General features: G+C 38.8%; 1 protein-coding gene across 2 annotated transcripts; it reads left to right on the top strand.

Annotated features, from left to right (window-relative positions):
• Window positions 1–9,854: 9,854 nt before the first annotated feature.
• Window positions 9,855–25,437, top strand: thrap3a (thyroid hormone receptor associated protein 3a). Of its 2 annotated transcripts, XM_085471881.1 has the most exons (11): window positions 9,855–10,005; window positions 14,924–15,068; window positions 17,508–18,419; window positions 19,039–19,710; window positions 19,809–19,981; window positions 20,173–20,284; window positions 20,567–20,651; window positions 21,828–22,009; window positions 22,118–22,307; window positions 22,439–22,582; window positions 23,998–25,437. In XM_085471881.1, the coding sequence occupies exons 2-11, from the start codon at window positions 14,947–14,949 to the stop codon at window positions 24,235–24,237; spliced, it is 2,832 nt and encodes a 943-aa protein (XP_085328007.1). In that variant the 5' UTR covers window positions 9,855–10,005; window positions 14,924–14,946; the 3' UTR covers window positions 24,238–25,437. The 2 variants fall into 2 exon arrangements, with proteins under 2 accessions (XP_085328007.1, XP_085328008.1); XM_085471882.1 differs by lacking the exons at window positions 9,855–10,005; window positions 14,924–15,068 and adding an exon at window positions 16,401–16,477.
• Window positions 25,438–26,200: the final 763 nt, after the last annotated feature.

Raw genomic sequence — 26,200 nt, 5'->3', positions numbered from 1 at the left:
GCTGCATCATATGGGTAGTCTATTTAGGTCTGGGCTACTGGCAGGGCCCCTGTAAAGAGGGGCTTAAGAACCAAACTTAGTAGAAGAAGCCACCCCGCTGGGGAAACTGAACACTAAAAATATATACATTAGACTCATGTTTATATTGTTATTTTTCTTCTTCTTCTTTTTATTATTCTTGCACATTGGGAATGCAGGGCAGAGACAGAGAAGGAAGGAAAGAATGTTTTGGTTTCTTCTTCTGATCTGAGACCAGAAGGGTTTTTGGTTCCAGAAACCAAATGAACTATCTCTTGGAACAAAAACCTATAAATCTCATCTGTAGCTGATATTGTAATTGCATCATTTGGCGCTAATGACGATACTTAATTGATATTCAGTACCTAAAAAATATTAAGAATAAATCCTTGTGCTTGTAGCTTGAAATTGCATACTGTGCCTGACATGTCAAGTTATAAAACACAGTTTGTTCTGACTCATACTTTTTTTTGTTCTGGTTTTCATTTCAAGCTAGTAGCTAACCCCTGACTCCTAATATTTAGATTCTACTACAGTTAAAGTGCATTTTCCAGGATTTGATTAGTATGTGATGTTTCCAAATAATCAACATATCTTTGCTATTTATATATTGTTTACATTAAATTCTGTTCATGCCATCACGATATCACAGCAGAAATTGAGACTGAGCAAACCAGACCATTTTTTAAAAATTATTCTGTTCTCCAATTTTAGTAAGTCCAACAGCCAACACGAGACCAAAAGTGCTGTACAATAAATAAGTTAAGAACAATAGATAAAACAAATTGGCAAAAATAAAATCAAAAATAAAATAAATATTAAAACAGCCATATATTAAGAAAAATATATAAAACAACATACATTCAACTAAAAAACAACTAAAATAAAAATAAACTAAAAAAAAAAAACAGGCTAGGGTGAAGGTGAAGTGATTTAAAAACAGGCAGAAAAGAGTCCTGCCTAATCTCTAGAGGCAGATCCTTCTACAGTTTGGGAGCTGCTACAGAAAAAGCACGGTCTCCTCTAAGTTTATGCTGAGTACATTCAGCTAATCAGCTGACCCGAGAGAGCGGGTGGGTGTATAAGGCTGGAGCAGCTCAGAGAGATAAGATGAGGCTCGGTCATGGAGGGCTTTTATTAAAGCAATTCAAAGAATTTTAAAATGAGTCCTAAAAGGAATGGGCAGCCAGTGAAATGAAGGTTAAACAGGGAAATTGTGCTCAAAATTTCGAGTGCCAGTTAAAAGATGAGCTGCAGCATTTTGCACCCTGGAGATGAGTAATGGATGAAGCACTGACCCCTAAATAAAGTGCATTACAGTAATCCAGCCAAGTGGTAACAAAGGCAGGCATGGATAACTGTCTCAAAGTGCTGCAGTGAAAGAACTGGCTTAATTTTAGCCAACTGCCTCAGCTATAAGAAGCTTTATTTAACGACTGCCTGTCTGGCAAACAACAGCCATGCTGCATTCAAAATCACTTAAGTCACCTTTCTTCTTCAATTTAACGCTCAGTTAGATATTTGCTTACACAAACAACTGAACAGGTGTGCCTAATGAAATGGCCAGTGGGTACACAAGCTTTAAATGTTGAACAGCTTTGTGAAAATATCCAAACTTAGCACAAAAAATAAGAAAATTTGTTTTTGGCCGATTATTTCTTTGTAACAATTTTTTGGCAAAAAATCTGATACTGTTGGAAAACCTGTTAATTTCCCCTTACTTGGTGCCACAAATATAAGCAAAGTTGAGATTGTGGGTTGTGCCCATGGAAAACTTGCCAAATCTTCTCTAATATATTTCCAAATCTAATGCCATAGAAAGAACAAATAAAGGGAAATTCTACACTATTTTTCTTTGTCAGTCACAACCACCATGCTAATCTGTTATTTGGCCCCCATGATATAGTGGTTTCAAATAATTACAATTCTTCTCCATGAAAGAAGAAAAAAACGACCCAGCTGACATGCTTAGCAATGTTATGAACAAACTGATCTTGCCATTTGGTTCACTCTTGTAAAGCTGTGCAATGTTTTATGACTTTTTGGCTCATTTTAAACGTCTGATTTGTTCATAATCAGAGTTTCTATTAAACTCCTCATGCCAAATACCCATCTTGGGTTCCTACATTTCTTGCCTGCCTAATGCTGACACAGGGTTTAATGGTGTGGAATCGAGCCCCGCAGAAATGGCTAGAAGGTGATAATAGGCTCTGGATGGGGGTCATGGAACCCTCTGGTGGCACGGGCAGCTGTCTTGCCTACGTGCTCATCATCTCAGACTCAGTTGGGTTGGCTGTGTTCACAACAAAGAGGACAAGAGACATATTCATCTAGGAGAGGTGTCAGATGGCCTGATGTTAACAGTGACGGTAAAGGTAAGCACTGATAGTGGTGTCATAGTGTGTGCGTTTTCACTTTCTGGCCAAATGTAATCATTTATAGGGTGGGAAAGCTGGACGTGAAACGATGGACCGAAGTGGGCATTAAACACAAAAATAACAAGATTGTAAACACACATATTTGTGTTGAAGGATTTGCAGCTATTGAAAACCAGCCTTATAGTCCATAAAATCTTTTAACACAAGATATTTTTTATGAAAAAGTATTGTAATGTAATTACTATATTAGTAGCTTTACAGTATGTACAACACAATTTTCAGCGTGTTGTGATTTTACTGTATAACAGATGCAATTATAATATCTTTACTCAAGCGTATTAATTTTTTAGCTGCAGATACATTTCAGGTTTAGATTTCATATGATGAGCATATGTAGATCATGCTACCAAACAACAGCACATTCACTTGTTATAATTCAGCCTACCTTAACCAGCTATTGCCTTAAACAATGATACAGCTACACTAACAGTCTAATGGTATAAATGAGTACTTGTATTTTAGTTATGTTGGATCTTAAATGTAGAACATTTTAAGTATTTTTTCTTACAACTGAACACTTTCATAACCATAAAAACAGACTAAATGTTATGCAATTTCCTTTTATATGCTAAAAAAAATCTTCCTCAAATCATCAAGCTTAGCAAGCATTTCTCCCTGTTTTTAAAAGCTGACAGTTGCATCTCAGAATTGCTCAGGTTGTGGATTGTGAGAAACTGAGCTGACTCAGAGCCTGGAAGTAATATGTGAACTGGCACAGACTGTGTCATACTGACACTTTTTCTGACTTTTCACAAGCTGCAATTTTTTTTAATCAGCACAGGGAGTAAACGATTTGGTTATTTGAATATGGGTATTGCGAAAGACCAAAATAGTTTTTTTTTCTCTTTCGAACAATTGAGGCTTTATTTTAACGAAATTGCTACCACGGTGCCCTAAAGATGAATTAGGTGGTGATTCAGCCAGAAAGAGAATTATTAGAGGAGTTTGGCTCTTTACAAGAAGTAACCACAACCAGATGGGTCATATCAAAATACCGTTATGCAAAAAGGCCAGCAAGGAATCATCTAACAATTTTTTTGTCCCTTGGCAATATATTTGTTTACCTGGAACTACTTTGTTAGATTTAAAGACCTTAAATGGTAAAATGGTAAATGGCCTGTATTTATATAGCGCTTTACTAGTCCCTAAGGACCCCAAAGCGCTTTACATATCCAGTCATCCACCCATTCACACACTGGTGATGGCAAGCTACATTGTAGCTACAGCCACCCTGGGGCGCACTGACAGAGGCGAGGCTGCCGGACACTGGCGCCACCGGGCCCTCTGACCACCACCAGTAGGCAACGGGGGAAGTGTCTTGCCCAAGGACACAACGACCGAGACTGTCCAAGCTGGGGCTCGAACCAGCAACCTTCCGATTACAAGGCAAACTCCCAACTCTTGAGCCACGATCGCCATGATTTACCTTGAAAAAGAAATATCTATGCTATATCCCATTAATATTTGAACTGTGGAACAGCTGGTGTATTTTTAAAAAACAAACACACTCCAGCGCAGCTCAAATAGACAGAGAGATCAGGTCATTTTACATGTGCCATCTGTGTGTAACATATGACTTCGCAAGCGTTCACAGTACACCTCCGGGGGATTTTAAGTGCAGTTATTAGGAGTAATGTTAAAGCTCTATGTGTTCAGGCATGTCAGCAAGGAGACGGACAGCTCCAACAGGTGGGAAGGATTTAAAGTGGGAGGAGTATGAATGCTTTTATCCAGGCGCAGAGCGAGAAGGTGGTGTCAGAGGGATTGCCCAAAATAACCTGCCTGGTGTCTGGACAGTGGTGATATGATGCAGAGCTGCTGAGAGAGATGGATGAGAAGGGGCCACAGGGCACACTGAGTAGGTGCTAAAGGAAGGCCATCTCAGCGGGTTGTCGAGGTTATACGCTGTCAGGGAATACATTTTCATGGTTATTATCTATGTACTTATTTACATATTTTAACATATTGTTTCCTGCTTTAGGTTAGCTGGGAGGTTTTTTCAGTTGGTTATATTCACGGAAATGCATGTGGAAGTGGAAATATTTGGTCCATAGTTCATGGCAGGCCTTCCAGTGGTTGTCGAAATGGTTCCTCGAAATCCTGTCACTCAAAGCCACAAATGCAATCTTGATTATGGTGCTAGAGGAAAAGTAAGAAGACCACCAAAGTAAATATGATTTCATCCTTGGGGAAACATCTGTGTAAAGTTTCTGATGAATACTGCTGGCTACAAAGTCAAACAAATCTCTTGTTCATACTAAATCATGAATGTTGGTGCGTTGCTTTTTCCAACTGCAGAAATACCCATGACACCATTTCATACTGAATATTTTAATTGTGCAGCAGTTAACTTCCAAAAATTATTGTATAATAAAAAGTGTAATTTGCTGTTAAGTGATATGTTAATTTTGATCTCGCTGTTGCAATTAGGAAAATGTGTAGTTTTCCCCAGAGACTGATAACCAACTGGCCCCAACATGTCGATAACCACTGCTCATCTACAATCACAATGAACACCGGTGTACCACAAGGCTGTGTGATGAGCCCTTTCTTCTCCTCCCTCTTCACCCACGACTGCAGACCTACCGATGGTTCCAACACCATCATTAAGTTTGCAGATGACACCACGGTGATTGGCCTCATCAATGACAACGATGAGGCCGCCTACAGGGAGGAGGTGGATCGTCTGGCTGAGTGGTGCGACGTAAACAACTTGCTGCTCAACACAGAGAAGACCAAGGAGCTCATCGTGGACTACAGGAGGAATGCTGACCCACATCCACCCATCTACATTAAAGGGACGGCTGTGGAGCGTGTGAGCAGCTTCAAGTTCCTGGGAGTCCACATCTCCGAGGATCTCATCTGGACGACCAACTGCTCCAAGCTGGTCAAGAAGGCTCACCAGCACCTCTTCTTCCAGAGGACTCTGAAGAAGAACCACCTGTCCTCAGACATCCTGGTGAACTTGTATTGCTGCACCATCGAGAGCATCCTGACCAACTGTATAACAGTCTGGTACGGGAACTGCTCTGTCTCGGACTGGAAGGCGTTGCAGAGGGTCGTGAAAACTACCTAGCGCATCGCTGGAGCACCACTTCCAGCCATAATTGACATCTACAGGAAGCGTTGTCTGAAAAGTGCTGGGAAAATCATCAAAGACCCTAGTCACCCATCACATGGACTCTTCACCCTCCTGCCCTCTGGGAGGCGCTACAGGAGCCTCCGGACTAAGACCACCAGGTACCGGAACAGCTTCTTCCCCACAGCTGTCAGACTCCTGAACTCTGCCGACATCTGACCCACGTTAAAATAATGGACTGAACATACACACACCCACAACCACTAGCACTTTATATAGCCTCTGTAGAAAGTAGCCACATATTTCACTTATCTTAACTGCACTTCTGTATAAACAATCATCCTGTACAATACAATAATTATAATTCTACAACTGTTTACAACTGTTTATAACTTCCATATTCCTGTATAGTTTCATATTTATATCCTGTTCTGTTCATAGCCTGTACATAGCTTGTATACCCACTACAGCCTGTACATACTTATAGCATATTCATAACATACCTTCATACCATGTACATTATAACATACCCATAGTAAACCCATTTTTGCACCCTCATACGTATAACAGACCCATTTCTGTAATATATCTATATCATGGCTAAAGCCCTTCTGGATGGATGCAAACTGCATTTCGTTGCCTTGTACTTGTGACATGTGCAATGACAATAAAGTTGAATTATATTCTATTCTAAACGGCAGGATAACTGTCCTAAGTTTGGGTGTAAATAAGTCCCGATATTGTGTTTGGAAAACAGGAAAATACTTTCTAACAAATACGTGCACATCTTTTTTGAGTACACACTGCTGAACAAATGTTAGCTCCTCTGAGTCATTTGCTTAGCTTTTTTAGATTAGATTAGATTAGATTAGATTAGATTAGATTAGATAGAACTTTATTAATCCCTCGGGTGGGTTCCTCTGGGAAATTCGATTTCCAAAAAAGCACAGCACCGACAGAAGTTACAGAGTTACAGAATATTATATATATATATATATATAATACACACACACACACACATATATATATATAAATACAGAGACAATATAAATAAAATATACGAAGGGGATAAATAGAATAAATAGGAATAAAAATAAAAATACAAGTGAATTGCACATTTCAAGTATTGAGTCTATTGCACCGTTGACTATTTACAAAAGTATTGCACAAAAGGTATTGCACAGTGAGGTGAAGAGGCACTACAGCTTAGTTGTTCCCCCCTCCTTTAGATACATTTTTAGATAAATACAGATAGTCTTATCTGCAAGATAAGCACTGGGCTTTGACAAACTCAGTAGTCACTTTTACATCACCAACCAAAAACAAGCAAACACACCACTTCCTGTATTATCTTGCTCGCATCATCCAGTCACACTGATGTTTAATGATCCCAACTTTACTCGACCTACCACAACTATTCTGCTGTGTTATTTTCCTGGTAGTCGTATTTTGAATCAGTCAAATGAGCAGGATGTGCAAGGCAATATGTGCACACAGTGGCGCATTAATGGTTGAAAGAATTTCCATTGCAAATACACCTTCTCATGAATTCCTATTAAATAGCTAACCTGGATAGATCAGATGAGTATGAAAGATATACTTCTTCGACATCTGCACAGGATATTGTATTTGTTTTAAGTGTTGTATGCTTATGTAGTACATGTATTTTGATTTTGTTGCCATGATGCCAAGCCTCTCTTGGAAATTAGATTTTTAAACTCAATGAGATTTTTTACCTGGATAAATAAAGGACTAATAATAATATAAAATAAAATAAAATAAAACTAGAAAATGCTGCATTTCCTGCGAAAATGCAGTGTGAATGCTGTGTAGCGGAATCTGAAAACAGCAGAAGGAGAGCTATCTGTTGAAAACACTGTGTAGAAGCTGAACTCTGCTGAAAACTGCTTTATTTGAAAGACTACACTGAAGAGTGTCAAGAAAGCAGATTACATCTAAGCAGGGAAGATGTGCAGCATCTGTCACATGTAGTACTCAAACCCTTGCTACCAGATCTCACGCCACTGCGCCAAACCAATTAGAATCTCAAACAAAGATATGATGAGAGAAAAAAAACGTGCACTGTGCAGTAGAAGCTAAATTGTGCTGGAAAATCGACTGAAAACTGAGGGAGTAGTTAAGCGGCAAAGAAACGGAGCAAATAGAATAATAAAAGATAAAGAATAAAGAGAAACAGGATCTCAATTGTGTGAATGCTATGAGGCATTCACACAATTACTGGTACGGAAGCAGGTCTTCAAACAGGCAGTGTGTGCTATCGATGACCTGTTGAAATTAGACTTTTATTTTATTTGACTTTTTGGATGCTCCTCAGCTCAGAATTGATGGGTTGTGTGAATAATTAGTCTGTAATAAAAAATAAATAAATGCATCCAAGATACTCCCTTAAAACAGCTGACAGTTAGTACTATACAGCATATTACATTATGTGCTAAAGATTCAAGAAATAACATCAAAAGCAAAATGTTATAGATAAAGAGGTTAATGTAAGATTTTAAAAGTGTTAATATTAGTATATATTTTATAATGCTAATGGGAAAAATGAAACATAAATGCTTGTGGATGTCGGAAATCATCAGTGGTTAAAAAGGAAAACCTGAGAGATCCAGTCCTACATATCATATCAGTCATACCATTAATTTTATATTTAAACCATAGATTGTCTTTATTTTAAATTAATATCAATAAAGTCAGAAACACTTCTTCTATTTAATATTGCACAGATGACCTGAATCTCATTAACATTCAGGGAGCTGAATGGATCCTCTGTTCCCAGTGACTTAGTCATACATACAACTGCAATCCATTAGACTTTGTTTCCAATGCCAGTCCTCCTTTTTTTCCTCCGTTGTTATGAAACTCACTATGTTGGGCTGACTCAAAACAGCATTTCTCACAGCCGGGCTGATTTCACAATAATCGATTACAAGCCAGGTTATTTAGTAATACTGAATTTGTCCCCTGAAAATAATACGTCACACTTTTATTTTTATTGTTGGCTCACCCTTAGTTTCTTCAGTGGTTGCTTTATGCCAACTACAAATGCATTTGCAGGAATTACTGGTTCAATTTACTGAACAAGTTCATCAAATATGGAGTGAAATGGACCTTATGTGTGTTTCACATACAAAATTTTAATCTTCAGTCGCTCAATTGCTTTTGAATTATCTGGAAAGGACAGGAGACTTTATTTTTAAACATAAGTGGACACTTAATTGAGCATCATATCAGTTGATGGTAGCAAACGTGTATAGCAAAGTGCATCAATAGATTCTAAGAGTGCAACACAGGTGCAAATGTTTGCGGTTTAGTGCTAAGTAGCATAAAAATATAATTCAAAGTTTTTCTTACAAAAGCTCGAGCACTGACCCTTGTGTGTGTAGTTAGTGCGATTAACCGCGAAGAATCCCATTTTATTTGCCCTGGAATTGCATTCAAAATGCTCTGAAGAGCACCACAACCACAATCAAGGGCTAGTTTCATGACCAAAATTAGCTACAGGTGCCTGCTTCCGCATCCACTTGTCAGTCAAACTGGCCATGCACCTAACATTCAGTGCTTAAACTATGCGCCAACCACGAGAGCTGAAAGATAAGGCCAAAGCCTGCTATTCCTACAGTGTCCACTTGAGGCGCTCTACAAAAGACAGCTAAAGTTGGAATATGTATCCAAGTGGTCGACTTTATGATCCACCACATCCATCTTTTAAATCATCAGTTATTGCTGCGAAAAGGGCAACTTTTTTTAAAGGAGTTTTTTAAAACCAGACTGATATTAGCGGAGAATTATACGGTACCGGAATGATAAAGACACAGGCAGCACACATCACTTCATAGTATTACCTGTTCAGGCTCGCTTGAAAATACAAGCAGTAGAAAACAGATTTCAGTACTCATGCTGTTAACTAGCTGGTTAGCGTTCAAAACGAGTGATAAGTCCCTAAATGAAGCCCCCCCGGTCAAATATAAGACCTGCACAGTGGAGTTATAATAAACTGCACAAAGCACCACTGTGTAAGACAGAAGCTGCAGCAGGGACAACTCCGTGTAGGAACACAAGTTTAGCGCAGTGAATTGTAGTCGTGGATTAGGCTTTAGTGACAAAAACGATCGTATTAAAAGGACAGCAGACATATTAGCCTAATCCTAACCCACTGACTACAGAACTCCAATCTCATTCACTGCAAGGTAGCGAAGGTGTTTTGACAAATCGTGGCGAGAAGGCGGAAGGAAATATGAACCTCTGAGCAGCACGGAGCTGTCACACACCCTCCCTCTAAACACCGCAGACACACACACACACACACACACACTCATACACACATACACACCGTCGGGTACAATAGAAGAGACGAGTTCGCCAAGGAGTAAAAGCCTGCACTCATTTCTACTATATTTTACCAGGGTTCCTGAATGTGACGCGACAACACTGAAATATAACGCCGACCCGGTAAGTCTTAGTCTTTCCTATTTTTTAGCAACAGTTTTTTGAAGAGCGAATAGAGGTAATAGAAATATTATAATTTTCAGAGGCAGTGAAGTGTAATACGATACAATACAGTAAGTGAAGGGGAAGTTGAGCAGCACATGAATCATCTGTCGCAACAAAAAAAGAAAAAAACTATGAATTTCTTTGCCGCGAAGTGAAGTTCCTTCTCGGCGAATAAACCGCCATTTCAAACAAGGCTGTAAATATTAATTAAGCAAATAAAACATCAGAAGTCTATTCCTTATCACGATGTATTGTCTTTCTCTTGGTTTAAATGACCAATTTTTCTGCGTATATGAATGTTTTCTAGGCCACAGAAATGCATTGACTGTCTCGTTGAGGATATGCCTCTCACCCCTGTCACTAAATGATCTGAAGATGCATATAGTGATTGTCACTGTTAGAGCCCTGAAGCCTTTTTTAGGTTCCCAACGTGCGTCCTCAGACCACCATAGATTTAATGGGGACTTAAAGTAAAGTGAGCCATTTAATTTCACCAGATGACTGACTGTTGTCTTTGGTGGTTAGCCCAATGAAAGAATGACTTTTGTGATTACACGTTTCTCTAAGCTGTCCCTCCACCTACAGTAAACAGCTCCAAACTGGAATCAAGCCTGCCAAGTCATATATAGCAGAAAGAACTGCATCTGTAGTTGTCTGTTTGGGGTTTGAGATCCAGCTTGAATCTATTTCTATGGACCACAGAGGCAAAAAAAAAAAAGGTTTGAAAATACTACCAAGCCTGTATCCTGCTGTACTGTGGCATCCTCTATGAGGTTGAGCCTTCTTAGCAAACAAAGCACACATACACACACAGACACTGACAACACAAAGGTGTGCCGTGTCCAAATATGCTGTCCGGGAATAACATGACATAACAAATAATTTAGTTTCCTTTTCGATATTGTGTGAACTCTATCTCTGTGATTGCCATCACTGTGGTGGCTTCTTTTATGTTGTATTTAATGAGCATAGAAACTACTACTTTTTACAGATTGCTGTAATAACCTTTGCTCAAATAAATTAGAAATGAAAACATTCTACCACTTAATTAACAACAAAAACAAACGCAGTGCCGCTGGGTTTGTATGGAGATTCCAGCCCACAAGAACATAAACAACAGCTGAGTGTATTTTGGAAATATAAGGTAAATGTATAACTCATGATTTTCCAGGCTGGTCCCAACTTACCAAAATAGAGAGGACCTTTTGCTGATGAGCTCCCCCTTGTATGCGGGAGAGGTCCATTACTGTGGTGATGACAGACAACTGCAAGCATGTGATTGTAAGGATGCCACTGTGACACTCTGCCGTCTGCCATTTTTTTACAGGCAGGAGTATATGTGCCAAAAACGCTATTCAGTGGCATTTGTTAGTCTCTAAACTACCGATTGTTGTCATGACAGTATAACTGCACGAAAAAAATACTTTAAAACAAAATTTCCCCCTCGTGTGACGTGTGTTTAGTGCTTTGCAGAAAGCTAGCTGAAGCTGCTTGTGGTAAAGCTCAGTGCCAAGTCGAACAGCGTCCTGATCTATCGTTGTTGATCATTACTAGAGAATAATGCTGCAGGAAATCTCATTTGTCTTTCGAGCAGCAACAGTAGCTCCTTAATGACAAACAAATGTCAGACAACTGTTAGAGAAACAGTCTTTCTCTTTTTTTTTAAGATATTAACCTCCTAAGAAAGCGCAACTATTAATCCCAAACTTAAATTGTGCTGCCAGTGACTTTGTTATCCATCAACTGCTCTGTGAAGCGCCTGGAGGGAATACTAAGAGGGACTGCCACACGTCAATAACCAAACACTGTACCAGTGACAGTTGCTGTGGCTTTTTCAGAAATAGAGAGAAGAGTGTCTTGGGGGCATATATAGATAGCAAATGTGATTCCAGCTGCCACTGTGGCATGGTAGTCTTAATGATAGGGCAGATGAGTGAGCGTTTCTTCTCATATGCTTTGAGCTATGTATCATGTTGCTGTACCATTGTTTATCAGAGCTACTTTTGCTGTTATATGAAATAAACAGCTGATGAGGATTACACAGCTGTCATTCACTGCTCCAAGGGGAGCCTTAATAGCATGTGTGTTTGTGTGTGTGTGTATCCACATGAATACCAGACAGTGTTAAACAGACATTTTAATGTTTTTCGAGCACGTCTATTTAGCACATCGTTCTACACGCGCTTCACCATCATTGCTTCTCTAGCAGTTGGACTGCAGACCTGCTTTTCTAGTTTTGCATGCTGTTCCTGTTGTGTTTGTTACAGAAACCTTGCTATGAAAACCCCCTTCAAAACTCTGGATTGAAACCAGTAAGACTCAGGTTAGACCTTAACCTTGAATTTGCTTATGAGCAAACAAATAATGAAAATAATCTAAGTTGTTGACACAAATGTAGTGGCTATGTCAAATAGATAGATTCATTATTAGGATATGGATGAGGAAGCAGACAAAAACATACTGGTAATAACATTTGTGTGGATTTGCATGCATGTGTGTCAGTAAGAGTAATGGTGTTCAGAAATCTAGTAGTTAGTGATTAAAGGCCTACTGCCTCCTGCCTTTCCAAGAGGGTGCAATCTCAGTGATTAGACTGTCGACCACACATTGTGGAGCACAGACAGCTGCAGCTGGTTATCAATTGAACTTTCAGGGTGACGCTATCAAAACAGATCTCGTTGTCTTATTCTACCAGCTACAGGGAAAAACAATGTTATGGTCACACATCTAATTTTATGCATACGTGATGCTGAAATGAGGTTGTGGTGTGTTAATAATGCAGTCTTAATGCAATGAGTAACCACAGCTTTGTAGAGATCTTTTGTGCATAGTTTCTGCTGAAACTCATTCAAAAGCTAATATGAAAAAGTAATTGATTTTACTGTTTAGCCACCAGATGCTGCAAAGAACCACATCTGTCTGCCTTTGCTGAAATGTGTACATTAGGCTAAACTCAGCGTTAACTCTTTATTTAGGTTGGACGTTCAGGAAATTATTGTCTGAAAGCCAAAAAACAAGCTGCCAGAAATGAGGGAAGTGGGAAGTTCATAGAGCACGTGAAAGAGTTGGGTGGGGGTGGGAGGGATTGGATCTATTTCGATACTCTCCAAAATAGTAGCGGGGATGCACGCTGGGACTACCATGTGATAGCATTCAGTGCTTTTGTAATCCATGCCATGTGTAGCTTGCAATTTCCTCCTTCCTAAATCTCTGAAGATGATTCTCATAATGAAAGATCAATTATTTGATCCCTAGCTTTTACTGTACTCTGTGGATCATATGGCACAGATATTGCCCTGTGGGCCTTGGAAGGGAATAAACTAGACTCTTACTAAACTCCTCCTCTCACTATGAAAGTGCAATTCGGGAAGTTTGCAAGCATAGCCCTGATTTCAGAAGAGTCATCCTTTGAAGTTTAATGTACATTGAGGTCGGTGTGTGCAGACCATGTAGTGAGAACATCCAATGAGAACATCTCTGTGGTGTCGGATTCACAGCAGAGCATTAACCACAAGCAAATTTCTATGTAGCTGCAGAGGAAATCAACTGGTTTTAGCTGGGCATGGTGTAGGTTAAATATTTAACAAAGGATCGGGCAAGGGGCAAGTGTAACAGTAATGAAAGCTCTTAATAAGTTATGAAAAGGGGAAAAACAAAAAAAACCACTAAACGAGGCTTGTGTTACCATGCATTTTATGTGAATAGATTTACACTTGATTACATACGATGCTGTGGTGTAAAAATGCAAGTAGCAGCTTTTGCATTTAACATGGTTAGCACGGCTTTTATGACTTCCTCAAAATAAGCCCTTGTACGCAGCATCTCTAGCACATCTTAATATATAAATGTCTCTATATTTCTATATTTTATATGTATATGTATATTTATACCTATATTTATATTTATCTATTTATCTTAATATTTATGAATATCTCTGTTTCTACACTCATTTTATATGAGTGCTTGATGTTTGTTGTATATTTGCTGCTATGACAACTCAATTTCCCTCTGGGATTAATAAAGTCTCTCTGATTCAGATTCTCATATGTCATACACTCAGTGAGTCTGGTCAACATATACAACATATCTCTCTCTCCCTATATATATATATATATATATATATATATATATATATATATATATATATGTATATATATATATATATATATGTTGTATGTAGGTATATTTAGAGGTATGTTAGTGTCAAACACCCAAAGGAATACAAATAGTACTGAATTTGGTGGTTTGTCTTCTCGATTATTTTGCCTTATTAAAAAACTGGCAACTTTTTCTTCTGCACAGTCAACTGAGACACAACATTTCTGTCACCAGTTTTAAGTTATTTTATGTTGCTCTGCAGGTCTTCTGTGATAAGGAAATTGAAAAACAATCTATCATACTAATAACTGTATATTATATTATTATTTATCATAATAATATTATATTATCATTATATTATTATTTCTGAATAATTGTTTTATAATATTTTTGGTTAGCTGAAAAAAAAACTAGTCAGGTGACTGATAGAAGACAGCCCTCTATGCAAATGATGAGTGAGATAAATAAAACTCCTTCTGTTTAAACCTTACACTATTACAGATTGGCCTCTTCCTTTTTCACAGCTGTTGTTTTTCTTCATGCAGCTTTTTCTTTAAGACTGTTTTTGAAGCTCATTTTGGAAGGTTTATCTCTGTTGGACATTTTCATTTAAGGGATTTTTGACCCAGCTTTCCTGAAATTTGTTTATCCTTTCTTTTATTGTTCATCCAATTGTTCCTGCAAATGAACAGGTGATGTCATAATTCTTTTTTAAACAGGCGCACCGTATACATATTCAGCAATCCTAACTTGACTGTAAAACATTTTTGTGTCACAGCTAGAGGTAGGCTGAGTGCAGTGATGTCCAGATCCACAAAATCAGCCTCGAGATCTCGGAGCCGCTCGAGGTCCAGGTCAAGATCCCGTTCCACCTCCCGCTCCAGGAGTCGCTCCAGGTCTCGGTCCAGGAAGCACCGCTATAGGTACGAGCGATCTTCCGTTTGCAACAGCTTGTTAGCGGATAACATGCATTTGCCTTGATTGCTAAAGTTCCACCCTAGTTGCCAGATCTGTGTTGTTAAAGTAAAATTTAAAAACTCATTCTTGAGATCCATTTTCATCTGTTTTGTGTAGCAAATCTTATTGTGGCTGACTGGAAACACACTGTGTATTTTTGTGTATCTTTGATTGCCATCTGTAGGATTTAAAGAGTTTGGTTTTCACATGAATAGACAGAGCTGGTGGAGCATATTAGAGCCTTTGAGTCCTACCCAAACTCTTGAGTCAGGCTCTGTATCCACAGGAAATTAATATTTGAGAGTTCAGCTCCCGGTTAGTGAATTTAGTTAAGGTAGTCTAATATAATATTGCACAGTGGCATATGGGAATGTTTTGTACCACATTTCACAGTATTTTGAAAGGCATTTTGTTGATGTGCTTTTATTTCGTGAAGCTTTGACTGAAGGGTTTTCTGCTGACTTTGATGTGCTTTCGTAAGAAACAGTAAGGCTTCAGTCTGATGCCTTTGCCGCTACTGGTAGAGTGACGCCCGGATGGCAATAAAATGACAGGCTAGCTCATTTCCTGGCAGTGTTACAGCTTGTATTAAAATTAGCATAAATAAGAGTTATGGAAGGAATTTAATGGTCTACTCTTCCTGAAGCTACCTTGCACGTGTGCAAATGGCTTTGTGGGAAGGCAAAACAGGACTGGAAAAGTGTGAATGCACACCTTTGTACAAGTTTGAAAACAACAAAAATGTAAATACAAAAACAGAAAAAAGCATATCCCCGCCCACCCTCTGCGCACACACACACGCACGCACGCACGCACGCACAAATAAATAGTTAATTTCCTGCATGTTTTACATGGGCAGCATGTTAGAACAAGAAACAGTTGTCAGGTTAAAGAGCATTTAAAGGTGCAGGTTTGACAGTGTGCTGGGTGGAAACATGTTGTCAAATGTTGCCAGTGCGAAGCTTAAACTCTTTCTTTCCAACATTACCTGATCTTGCTATAACACACTTAGTAATTAGAGCCACAGTTTACAGAAGTACATGGTCTGAGCTCTCGCTTGGCCGATTTTTTACTCACTGACAAGTCATAGCAGGAAGCTGAAAGAAAATAATATCCACAACAATTTGGTGGAACAGATTTGCCATGTGTGACACAATATTCTGTCATTAATCCTCTCCAAACGTGCTGAAAAGCCCTTTTAACTGGCAGGCATAGAGTCAAAGAATTCAGGCAGTAGTAGATTTCCCACCCTTATACGGTCCATGTGACTCCCTGTTCCACCAGAGCTGGGCAGAGGAGATGCAGTATTTGTAGCTCGCACTCTGCAGTGCTGCTCATTGCACTGCCTCTGTATTCCAATGAGAAAGCACACTAGGTGAGTTACATGCTTCTCTTATTTCTTTTTTTTTAAATTTAAGTTCATTTATCTAGTTTAGTATTATGTTTGCATGTACTTTGGCACAGCTTTAATTCATTAATCTAGACTTTTGCTCTGCAGCATTTTTTAGATTTCAAATTATTTGTAAATCACTTCATACTCTTAACATTTTAGGAGGGTGGTGGTGAGAAATGCATCCTTTATAAAAGCTGCTGAAGATGCAGTTAAATACAAGTAGCAGTAGATACTTTGCACTACTACTTTGAAGTCTGAAACAGTTATACTCTCAAATATGACAGTGGACAGCTGTGGACACAGTGTTGAAATGTACTTTTAAAAGCATGGTGTTCTGATTAAATTGCTGATTTGAGAAAACTGAAGAACAGACTGTTATAATCTGAAGCCCTGGTAAAAAGTCAAGGCTAGCACGCTGTGGAAGGCTTTTTATTGGAAGTGCAGCAGCGCCACCCTGTGGTCTAATCTGACCTTGCAGTATGCTCCGCAACATGTTGTGTTCTCCATGTGTTATCATAATAACATATATTCAAGTGTTATACATCGTCACAGAATTTAAGGATTATTTTCAAAACATTTGTTTCAAAATATTAAGGATTGTTATTATTTTCAAAATGATCCTGAATAATAGGAGCTGTGTGTTTTTCTTCTGTAAACTTCCCTAGAATTTGAATAGTTATGAATAGATATGTCATTTCAATTTTTCAGACCAGCAATAAACGTTGTTTTTTTTTTAAACAGTTGTAAGCAATCATCCAAGTACTCCTAGTTTTGTATGTCATTGAGCCAAAGCAAATATGCTCCACCTTTTTCCCTTTTATATTAACCAAGCATCTGTCTGTCTCAGCTCTAAACTGTTAATTGTAGGTGGTTTATAGTTTCTGGTAGTGTTGTTTCACATAAGATCTACTGTTTCTATTTTGGAGGCAATACATTATTGAGAAAATGTATCTATATCAAACTCTGTAGAAATAAACGTAATGTTTTCGTTGTCTTCTTTATTCATTCACAGCTCTAGATCTCGGTCTCGGTCAAGGTCAAGATCAAGATCTTATTCTCCATCCTATAACCGGGAGAAGAAATATCCGCGAGGTTACCAGAACAACCGGGACTTCCGGGGCTATCACCGCGGCTTCCGTAGGCCATATAACTTCAGGGGTCGAGGACGGGGCTACTTCCCACGTGGACGCTACCAACGAGGTGGACGTGGCTACAATAACAACAACTATCATCAGAACTGGAAGAATTTCAGGCAGCATCCTCAAAAACAGCAACAAAATCATCAGAAACAACAACAGCAACAGCATTGGCAACAGAAACAACATCAAAACCATTCACAAGGACGCTCTCAGAAACACTGTGGGACCTCCCCTCATGGTCAATCTCACCAGTCCGACAAATCCTGTTCTCCTTTATCCAGACACTCGCAGCATTCTTCTGCCTCATCACACTCCTCCTCTCCTAAATGCAGGCCGGCCTCCCTGCTCGCTAACCAAACCTCAAAAGATGTGAAAGATGAGCAGCTGGCTTCCAAGGACGTTCAAAAGGGAGGAGAGGGAGAGGATGAGTCAGGGGAGCGTGTTGAGTTATTGGCAGGAGATGATATAGAAGGTGCTGGCGGTGGGAGAACTGAGGGGAACTGGAAAGGCCTGACAAACTACAGCAGCAGTCCAAAGAAAAACAGTCCGCTGGCAGGCTCTGCTGCTACTGTTGGTCAGAGCAGCCAAACGGCTAACCAGTCTAGCCCCACTAAAAACACAGGCATCACACCCAATGGCATCCCCACCTGGCAGATGATGTGTGGTTCATCCTCGGCTAAAAAACCTTCAAATGAAGGTCTAAATCAAATCCTTTCCAGCTTTGACATCTCCAAAGAAGACTACCTGGATAGAGATAAAACAGCAATCTCCATTGCATTCAGGAAGTAAGACCAGTTTTATGTTTACACTCATGACAATTTTTAGTAACTTGAAACACAAATTGTTGTTTGGTTCTTCTGTTTGGAGCCTCACATAATGCAGATTGTGGATTTTTGGGTTTGATTCCATATTAATGGATAGATTAGGTTTTCCAGCAATATAGTTACAAATTAGTTAGAAATCTATTACAAATAAGTAGCCTGGCTCGGCTGTGTGTGCAGGACATGTAACAGAGTATGCATCAGAGCTGAGCAGACAGTGGTGCGACAATAAACAATGAAAAAAAGTCAACATCAGGCAAATGTACCAGAAGCCATTACTAATATACTTTTGGTAGTCCAATAATGGACAGCAGGTTCATTTGAGCTTTACTTTGGGTAAACTACACAACCATTTCATATTTGCATTTTATAAACTTTGCAAGCTTCAGCTACTGTATCCATTTACAGGAATTCTAAAGGTTTTCCAAGTGAAAACAACATCCTTCTTCTTCTTTATTTTCATTACTAAAGTGCTTCCCTGATAAAAAATGCTTATATTTCACTGTTATTTTCATTTTTGCAGCTGTCTCACAATCAGGTTTTCGAGTTAGACAGAGCTTTTTATCTCTTTTTCCTTCTTTAGGTTTTGGGAGGAAGCTAAAGCTAAAGCTAAATCTGCTTCAGAAAATGCCAGGAACGCAGAAGCAAACTGTATGGAAATGGAACAAGAGAAAGTAAATGGCAAAGCTTCTGTAGTTGTCTCTGATTCTGTATCAAGAAAATACAAAGAGGATAATGATGCTGGAGTGTCTCTGAACAGCTTTTTCAAAGCCTCACCATTTCTGTCTGCTGATGGGGAAGAAGAGGATGAGATGATCATTAAGCCTCAATTTAAATCACTTCCAAAAAATTGGAATAATGGAGAAGTGTCCTATAAGCCAAAGACCAAGGTCGCTCCATCAGCCCGAGAACAGTTTGAAGAGTGCTTTGCGAAATGGCAGAAGTTTGCTAATAGTGACAAAGATGCCACGGCAGAGGAGCTTTATCTCAGTGGAAAGCAGGATAAAACAGCAGCCACTGCCGCTGCCAAAAGGGAGTTAACGGGAAAATTCAAAGAACTGTCCCCAGACTTGATTTGTAAAGCCAGGAAGACGGCAGAATCTCTATCTATCCCATCTCCTACACCACCATTGCGGAGGAACTCTGACAGAGACACGTTTGAGGTCAGAGTAGAGGACCCGCCTGTCATGTCCTCAAGAAAACAGGAAGCAAAATTTAATGTTAGAATGGATTTCCTTGGAGATAGCCTGATAAGGTAAGCCTTGTTCAATAGGTTCAATAATTCTTTTTTTTAATGTTATGTCATTATTCATTCAAAAGAAATTCAAGAGACTAAAGAACTTATCATTTCAGTTCGTCAGATCTTTTAGCTGAAGAGCGACAGTTGTCTCAGGACCTTGTGCAGTCCTCTAAAAAGGATCAGGAATTTCGCTCCATCTTCCAGCATGTAAAGGCTGCACAGTTACAAAGAAGTCCCTCTGAGCTGTTTGCTCAGCACATTGTCACCATTGTTCACCACATCAAAGGTGAGTCTTCTGTGTCTAAACCATATCGAGCGATTGCAAATCATTACCCTCGATACCCTCTATGATGCAAAATTCATAGAACAATCAAATATTTTGTCTTGACTGATTTTCAGCATTATTATTCACAATGGCCTCTTGAATAAAATGTGACGTAACCATAGCTTTTGCTTCTTACTTTGTTACCAAATCAGCTCAGCACTTTCCATCTTCTGGCATGACTCTAAATGAGCGATTCACCTTGTACCAAAGACAAGCTGCAGAGAAGGAAATGATGAAGCCAAGAAAAAGTCCAGAGATACACAGGTAGAGTCGCCTATTGAGTGACCCCTCTCACCTTCAGTGTGCTGTGGCTTCACCTCCTCTTTTAACAGCTTTCAGGTATTTTTTCTCACCTTTCCTCCCTGATAATCTACAGACTATCTTGGCTTATTTGTTCTCATGCTTGGTGGAGGTCAGTTTTACTTTCCCAGCAGTTTTCTTTTTTTCTGTTTCGTGTTGTCTTTCCAGTTCAGTGTTGCTGACCGTTTGTTTGTTATGGCACGTGTCTTGCATTTCTTTTATCCCATCTTGATTTCTTTCTTGCAGGCGAATCGATGTTTCACCAAGTGCTTTTAAGAAACACCCTCAACTTTTTGAGGCGATGAAAAGCTCAGAGGATGGCACTTACAAGGTGACTGAACATTTTGACGTATGAAGTATATTGGAATAAGACAACTTCAAACAAGTGAGAAAGCCACATGCCTTTAGACTGCACTCTCTGAAAGCCCATGGCTTTCCTTGAAGGGAGATGCTCAAGTCTAAGAAAAGCAAATGCAAAATAAGGCACTTTGACTTTGCTGTTTGTTATATCGCCTCACATGGTGAATGGGTTGTATTGTGGGCACAAGCCTGACCAAGGCTAATGAATCAAATAAGGTCAAAAATGGAAGCCTCAGTGCCAAAGCTGTTCAAGGGACTCTAAGCAATCGTCTTCGTAAGTATTCTTTTAAAAAAATAAGGAACGGAAATAACCAACAGCAGGCACTTCATGTGCCTGTGCTTACGTTTACTTGCTTAACATTCTGAGTAAACCATCATAGTATTTCTTTATTGATGCGCATGGATACATCTGGTCAGCTCTCAAACATGCAGAGGAAATACTAAGTACTGAGTAAACTGAAATTAGCATGAACAATCACATGCCTTGTCTGTCACTGTTGTGAAAGAGCCAAACTGGTGGTTTTGCATGTTTTATCCATGTTTACACTTCGGCATTTTTCCCACATGTTTTCCAAACCCGATTTCTGATTTCTTCCTGCCATCCATTGGTGTTGGTTCATGATACTATATGATAAGATATGACATGATTTCAACTTGTTATGGCCTGAAAGTTTAACAAACCTTTGTGTTTTGAAAAACACGAGTATGTGATGTTGCTGAAGTTTAGGAATTTAAATATGTGAATCTGTTGCTGGATATTTTATTGCTGTTGAATAGATTGGATGGATAAGGCTAGCTACATGTTAACTGTGCTGAACCACCTATCTAAAGAAATTATGAAGACTTTTGTGACCAGGAAGTCATGTAAAATTTGATCATCAAAACATAAGATTTGGAAAAGTAGATGTTTAGGAAACACTAAAAACATGCAAAACTACTGGCTTGGCCTATTAAATGCACTCAAAATTCCCTCAAAAATAGCTTGGTTTTATTCATGCCAGCTGGTTGTCACCTGGGTTTTTGCCCTTTTTCCCTGCAGTTCACTATTTAGTTTACAAATCCGCTTAGCTCAGAGAAGACTGACAGCCCTCCACATGCTAATCCAAAGTCTATCCACGACATTGTGTTCTGTTTTAATTTTGCTCAGGATGGAGGGGAAAAAATCAAGGGTGACCCAATGGACCTTCGCTTGGATATTGAACGCCGTAAAAAATATTCGACCCATGAAAGATATTATAACGAGGATCAGGGAAGAGATGCGGGAGATTCCCCAGATTCTAGCAGAGAGAGATCTGTGGAAAACTTCCATAAATACCACAAGAAATCAAAGTATGCACAATTGTTCTGTACTTGTATCTACCATTATGATGACATAATCATCTTGCACTATAAACAGCTGCATGTAAAGAATTTGCTTGCATGATAATCCTTGTGCAGGAAAAGCAAGAAGAAGAAGAAACGTTCTCGCTCCACTTCATCCTCATCTTCCTCATCCTCCAAATCTAACAAAGATGAAGGTTTACCCCAAGAGAAACCTGATTCAAAAAATGGAGACTTTAATAAAAACCGACTGGGCCAAAGGGAATCATCAGGTTCAGCTGAAAGTGGACATCCACATGGAGGATTTGTAAGGCCAATAAAAAGCTTGATTTGTTGTAATATCTACAATATAATGTAAAATTCCCATCATAGACAGTTTGCTATGTATCGCTATGTATTGCATATTTTGAGCATTTTTTTCTTTTTCTCCAATTATAGCAAGTAAGAATACGTGGAAGGAACTGGAGCAAAGGGAACTATCAGGGTAACATTTCACACAGTAATCCTGTAAGCATGGTTGTACACCAAAAAAGTGAAGACTGGAACCCAGAATATACTCCCAAGAGCAAAAAATATTACTTGGTAAGGTTTTCTCATTCCTTATCTCTTTCCTTATTTTGTCAACCTTGATTTCTGAAAATATTTAGAGGCTGTGTTAAATGTAAACAATAGAAGCATATAATTATTTGCCAAACATTTAAACTGCACATCTAGTGAAAACTGAGGGTCTGAAAAAATGCTGAACAATACATACAGGTTTTGAAGCAATGTATGGTACCACCCAGGCACCATTCTGTTTATTAATAGCAGCATGGCTCCACAGTAAATGAGTCCCGGTGCTAAAGCGGCCTGGCTGCATTCCACATCTATTCGTCCGACATGTGGAGCATTATGAAGCCATGAATATGACTAAGGAGGACTAAACTGTTGACCAGCTGGAATTATATATCAAGCAGCTGCCAAATGCTTAGAATGGTTGTTAAAAGAAGAGGTGATGCAAATGGTGGTAAACATGTCCCTGTCATGATTTTACTACATTGTTGGCATCAAATTCAAAATGTGAAAATCTGTCCATTCAGCCATCCATCAGCTTAACCACTTATACCTCAGTTACACTGGGTTATAGACCTGCCAGTAACTTCCTGGCAACCACTGGTCATTGTGGAAAAATGTGCATTCCCCAACAAGTTAACAAGTGGTTGCTGGTGTCATTGTGAAATCAGTTGCTAACGACCCAATCATGCAGGCCTAGAGCAGAGTCGTCAACCCCTTAACTCACCAGGGAAGAAAATGTATCTTCTCTAGCTAGTTGGTGAGTGGTTGCATGCAGTCACTCAATGAAAGTAAAGGTGCTTTCAAAGAAGGCATGGTGCCCTACCAAACAGCTTTAGCATTGTTCTTATGTTATTGTATTGCATTTTGCACACCTCTGTTGCTTGTGAAGCTTGCACACAAGAATTTCACTCGCATGTGCTGTACCAGTGTACCTGCACATGTGATGTGAGAATAAAAAGTGATTTGATTTGATATTATGAAGTTGCCACGGTGACCTGTAATTTGCTTGCCAAACCACAAAGCGACTGCTAGCTGAGAAGTAGTGAAATTGTTAAAAGTGCAACAAAAATCCAGAAACATCTGACCCTTAAAAGGAAAGTTGTTCTTGTTCTTCAGGTTTGCATTGCTCTTTTTCACTAACACTCAGCAAGTAGTAACGAATGTTCAGTCTTCAATGCAACTATGAGAAATTGCTATAGTCTGCTAGTAACCATAAGGGTCACAGGGAGATTTCTGGTGTAGCACCCTCTTTGTGGCTGATTTTACCTAGCGACAGCTAGCAGCCTGGTTAGTGAATAAACTGACTACTCTCTCCTTTGAATGGTATTTAGCTGATCATAGGGCTAACATAGATTTTTCAAAAAATTGTTTTTCAGCTTCAGCATTTAATGTGTTGAATTTGAGCCTTGACAATTGTCTCTCACATTCTCCCACATTTTTAGCACGACGACAGAGATGAAGAGTCAGAATCCAAGTGGACAGACAATCGAGGTCGAGGGAGGGGAAGTTTAACTCGCGGAAGAGCGAGGTTCCTTATCCGCAAAGCCACTGGAGGTCCCAATATCATCTATCCAAAATGGGGCCTCGATAAATTCCAGGTCAATGACGAGCAAGGTGGCATGCAGAGAGAAGAGACAGAACAGGACCATAAAAGGGCAGAAGTTGATGGAGAGAACATCTGAGTAGCAAAGGAATCTGCAGAAAATCGTATCTTCTGTGTTCTCACAAGATCTGACTGAGTGATTTTATCCAATGGATCAATAAATGCAGATTAAATGTTTTAAGATATTCCTATGAAACATATTACTTTGTTTTCATTTCTTCAGACTTGACACAACCATTTCCTACATCAAGACTAGTAAAAGCGCTGTTTAAGAGTGAAATGCAGTTTCTTGTCAAGTTTAAAGTTTTATGCTTTTGCTTTATTTTGGTAAATTAAAATCTCTTTCACGCAGCATTATATTAATATTTACACTTTTTTGGTTAGGATGGTTAGAAAATAACTTGCAATTTTGAATTAACACAAAAAAGAACTGCACATTTTTGATCAAATCAGTTAGGCAACAAGATAAATTATTGTACTGCAAATATATTAAAATCTAATTTAATTTGCAAACAGTGACTATATGTTATGTTTTTCTGAGCTATGTCTCAGCAATAAGTATGTTGTTGGTGATGACATAAAACACCACAGTCCAGCCAATTTGGCAGAAATAACACTGATCTGACAATGGGACCAAACTGCACAGGGTCATAGATTGTGCCCTGCAGTCTGTCATTATAAAGCATACAACCATTTTACAGCACTAGCTAAAAGCCTTTTAACAAGCTTGTGAAACATTTTACTATCCGAATAGTAGCTTTAGCTTGTTTTTGGATACCACTTTAGTGTATAATATTGATAGTGATTTTCTTTCTGCAAAGACTTTAATTTTGGTATTTGTACTTGGCCACGCAGGATTCTGACTTCGATTGTAACAGAGAATTTGTTTTCACTGCTATAGATTGTATTGTCATTTTTATGTTTGCAAGCTTTTATTTAACCAAACAGATTTTAGCAGTGATGCTAACTGTGTGCAACTGTTAACGCAATGAGAGAAGTAGTTAAAAATTTTAGTATAGAGTCTATCCAAGTTTGTAAAACAGAACAGGAATGTTTATTCTGTGCATATCAATGTTATTTGTTTCTAGGCTCATTTATGCAAGTACAAGTATACCTTGCTGTGGGTGCACTGGTCTTACTTGCGTATGTTATAGGCCTACAGATTAAAATTTTAAGGTTGACTTCTTAGGGAATATTGCATATTTTAAATAGTTGTGGTCACTGTTTTTGTTTTTGTTTTCTTAGAGACTGTAAATTAAAGAAACACTGATTACTTTGACATTTGTCTGTATGTGTCTTTAATTAAAAAGAATCTTTACAGTCTTTTAGGTTATCTTTATTTACCTCTGTGTATGGAAATGATGGTGCTCCCAGGGTCCACACACCATGGGGCTCTTAAACATACTTAGGCTGGCTCATGATTCAATAAGAAGTACCTATGTCGGTGTGGCCTAAAAATATTATGTTTGTGTGCTATGAGTGAACCACACTTTGCACTTTACTTTCATAATATTGGTAAGAGTGTATCAGGGTGGAGCCGATTTGGTTACAACCCATGGTTTTGTTTTTTTTGACTAAAGGCCAAAATCACCTGCTTCAATCAAAGCAATCAAATCCCTGTAAGTCACTGGGAGTTGAATAAACAACCCAGCCTAAAGCTACAGTGTGCCTGTGCACATCCCATTCAACCAAACACCTATCAACCAATCACTGTATCAGAGCAGGTTGAAGTCAAAAGTGACTGGATTCACCAAGTAAAAATTGTCAGTTTGTACTAATTGATTCATTTTTCACCACTACAGTGAAATAAAAAATATTAAGGCACTAAATATAAAGTAAGGATGTTTTAAATACTCTGGATATTTGTCATTCAATGATTAGGTTAATACAACATTCTTTACAAACAAAGCCTAACTCCATCTGCCCAGTTTCTTTCTATTGCTCATGGTGTTTTTGTATTATTTGGTTGCATATTGGAGCTCTTTGTCACACTGCTAAATAGTGACCGATCAGATACCTCCCAGGCTTGGCTAGAGTGGGAT

Source organism: Copadichromis virginalis, linkage group LG11 (assembly GCF_057382275.1).
Source record: "Copadichromis virginalis isolate Kocher_CV1m ecotype Utaka linkage group LG11, C_Virginalis_male_GT1.1, whole genome shotgun sequence".
Lineage (NCBI taxonomy): Eukaryota > Metazoa > Chordata > Actinopteri > Cichliformes > Cichlidae > Copadichromis > Copadichromis virginalis.
Note: the sequence above shows the minus strand (reverse complement) of the source record. Positions and strands in the feature narration are given on the sequence as shown.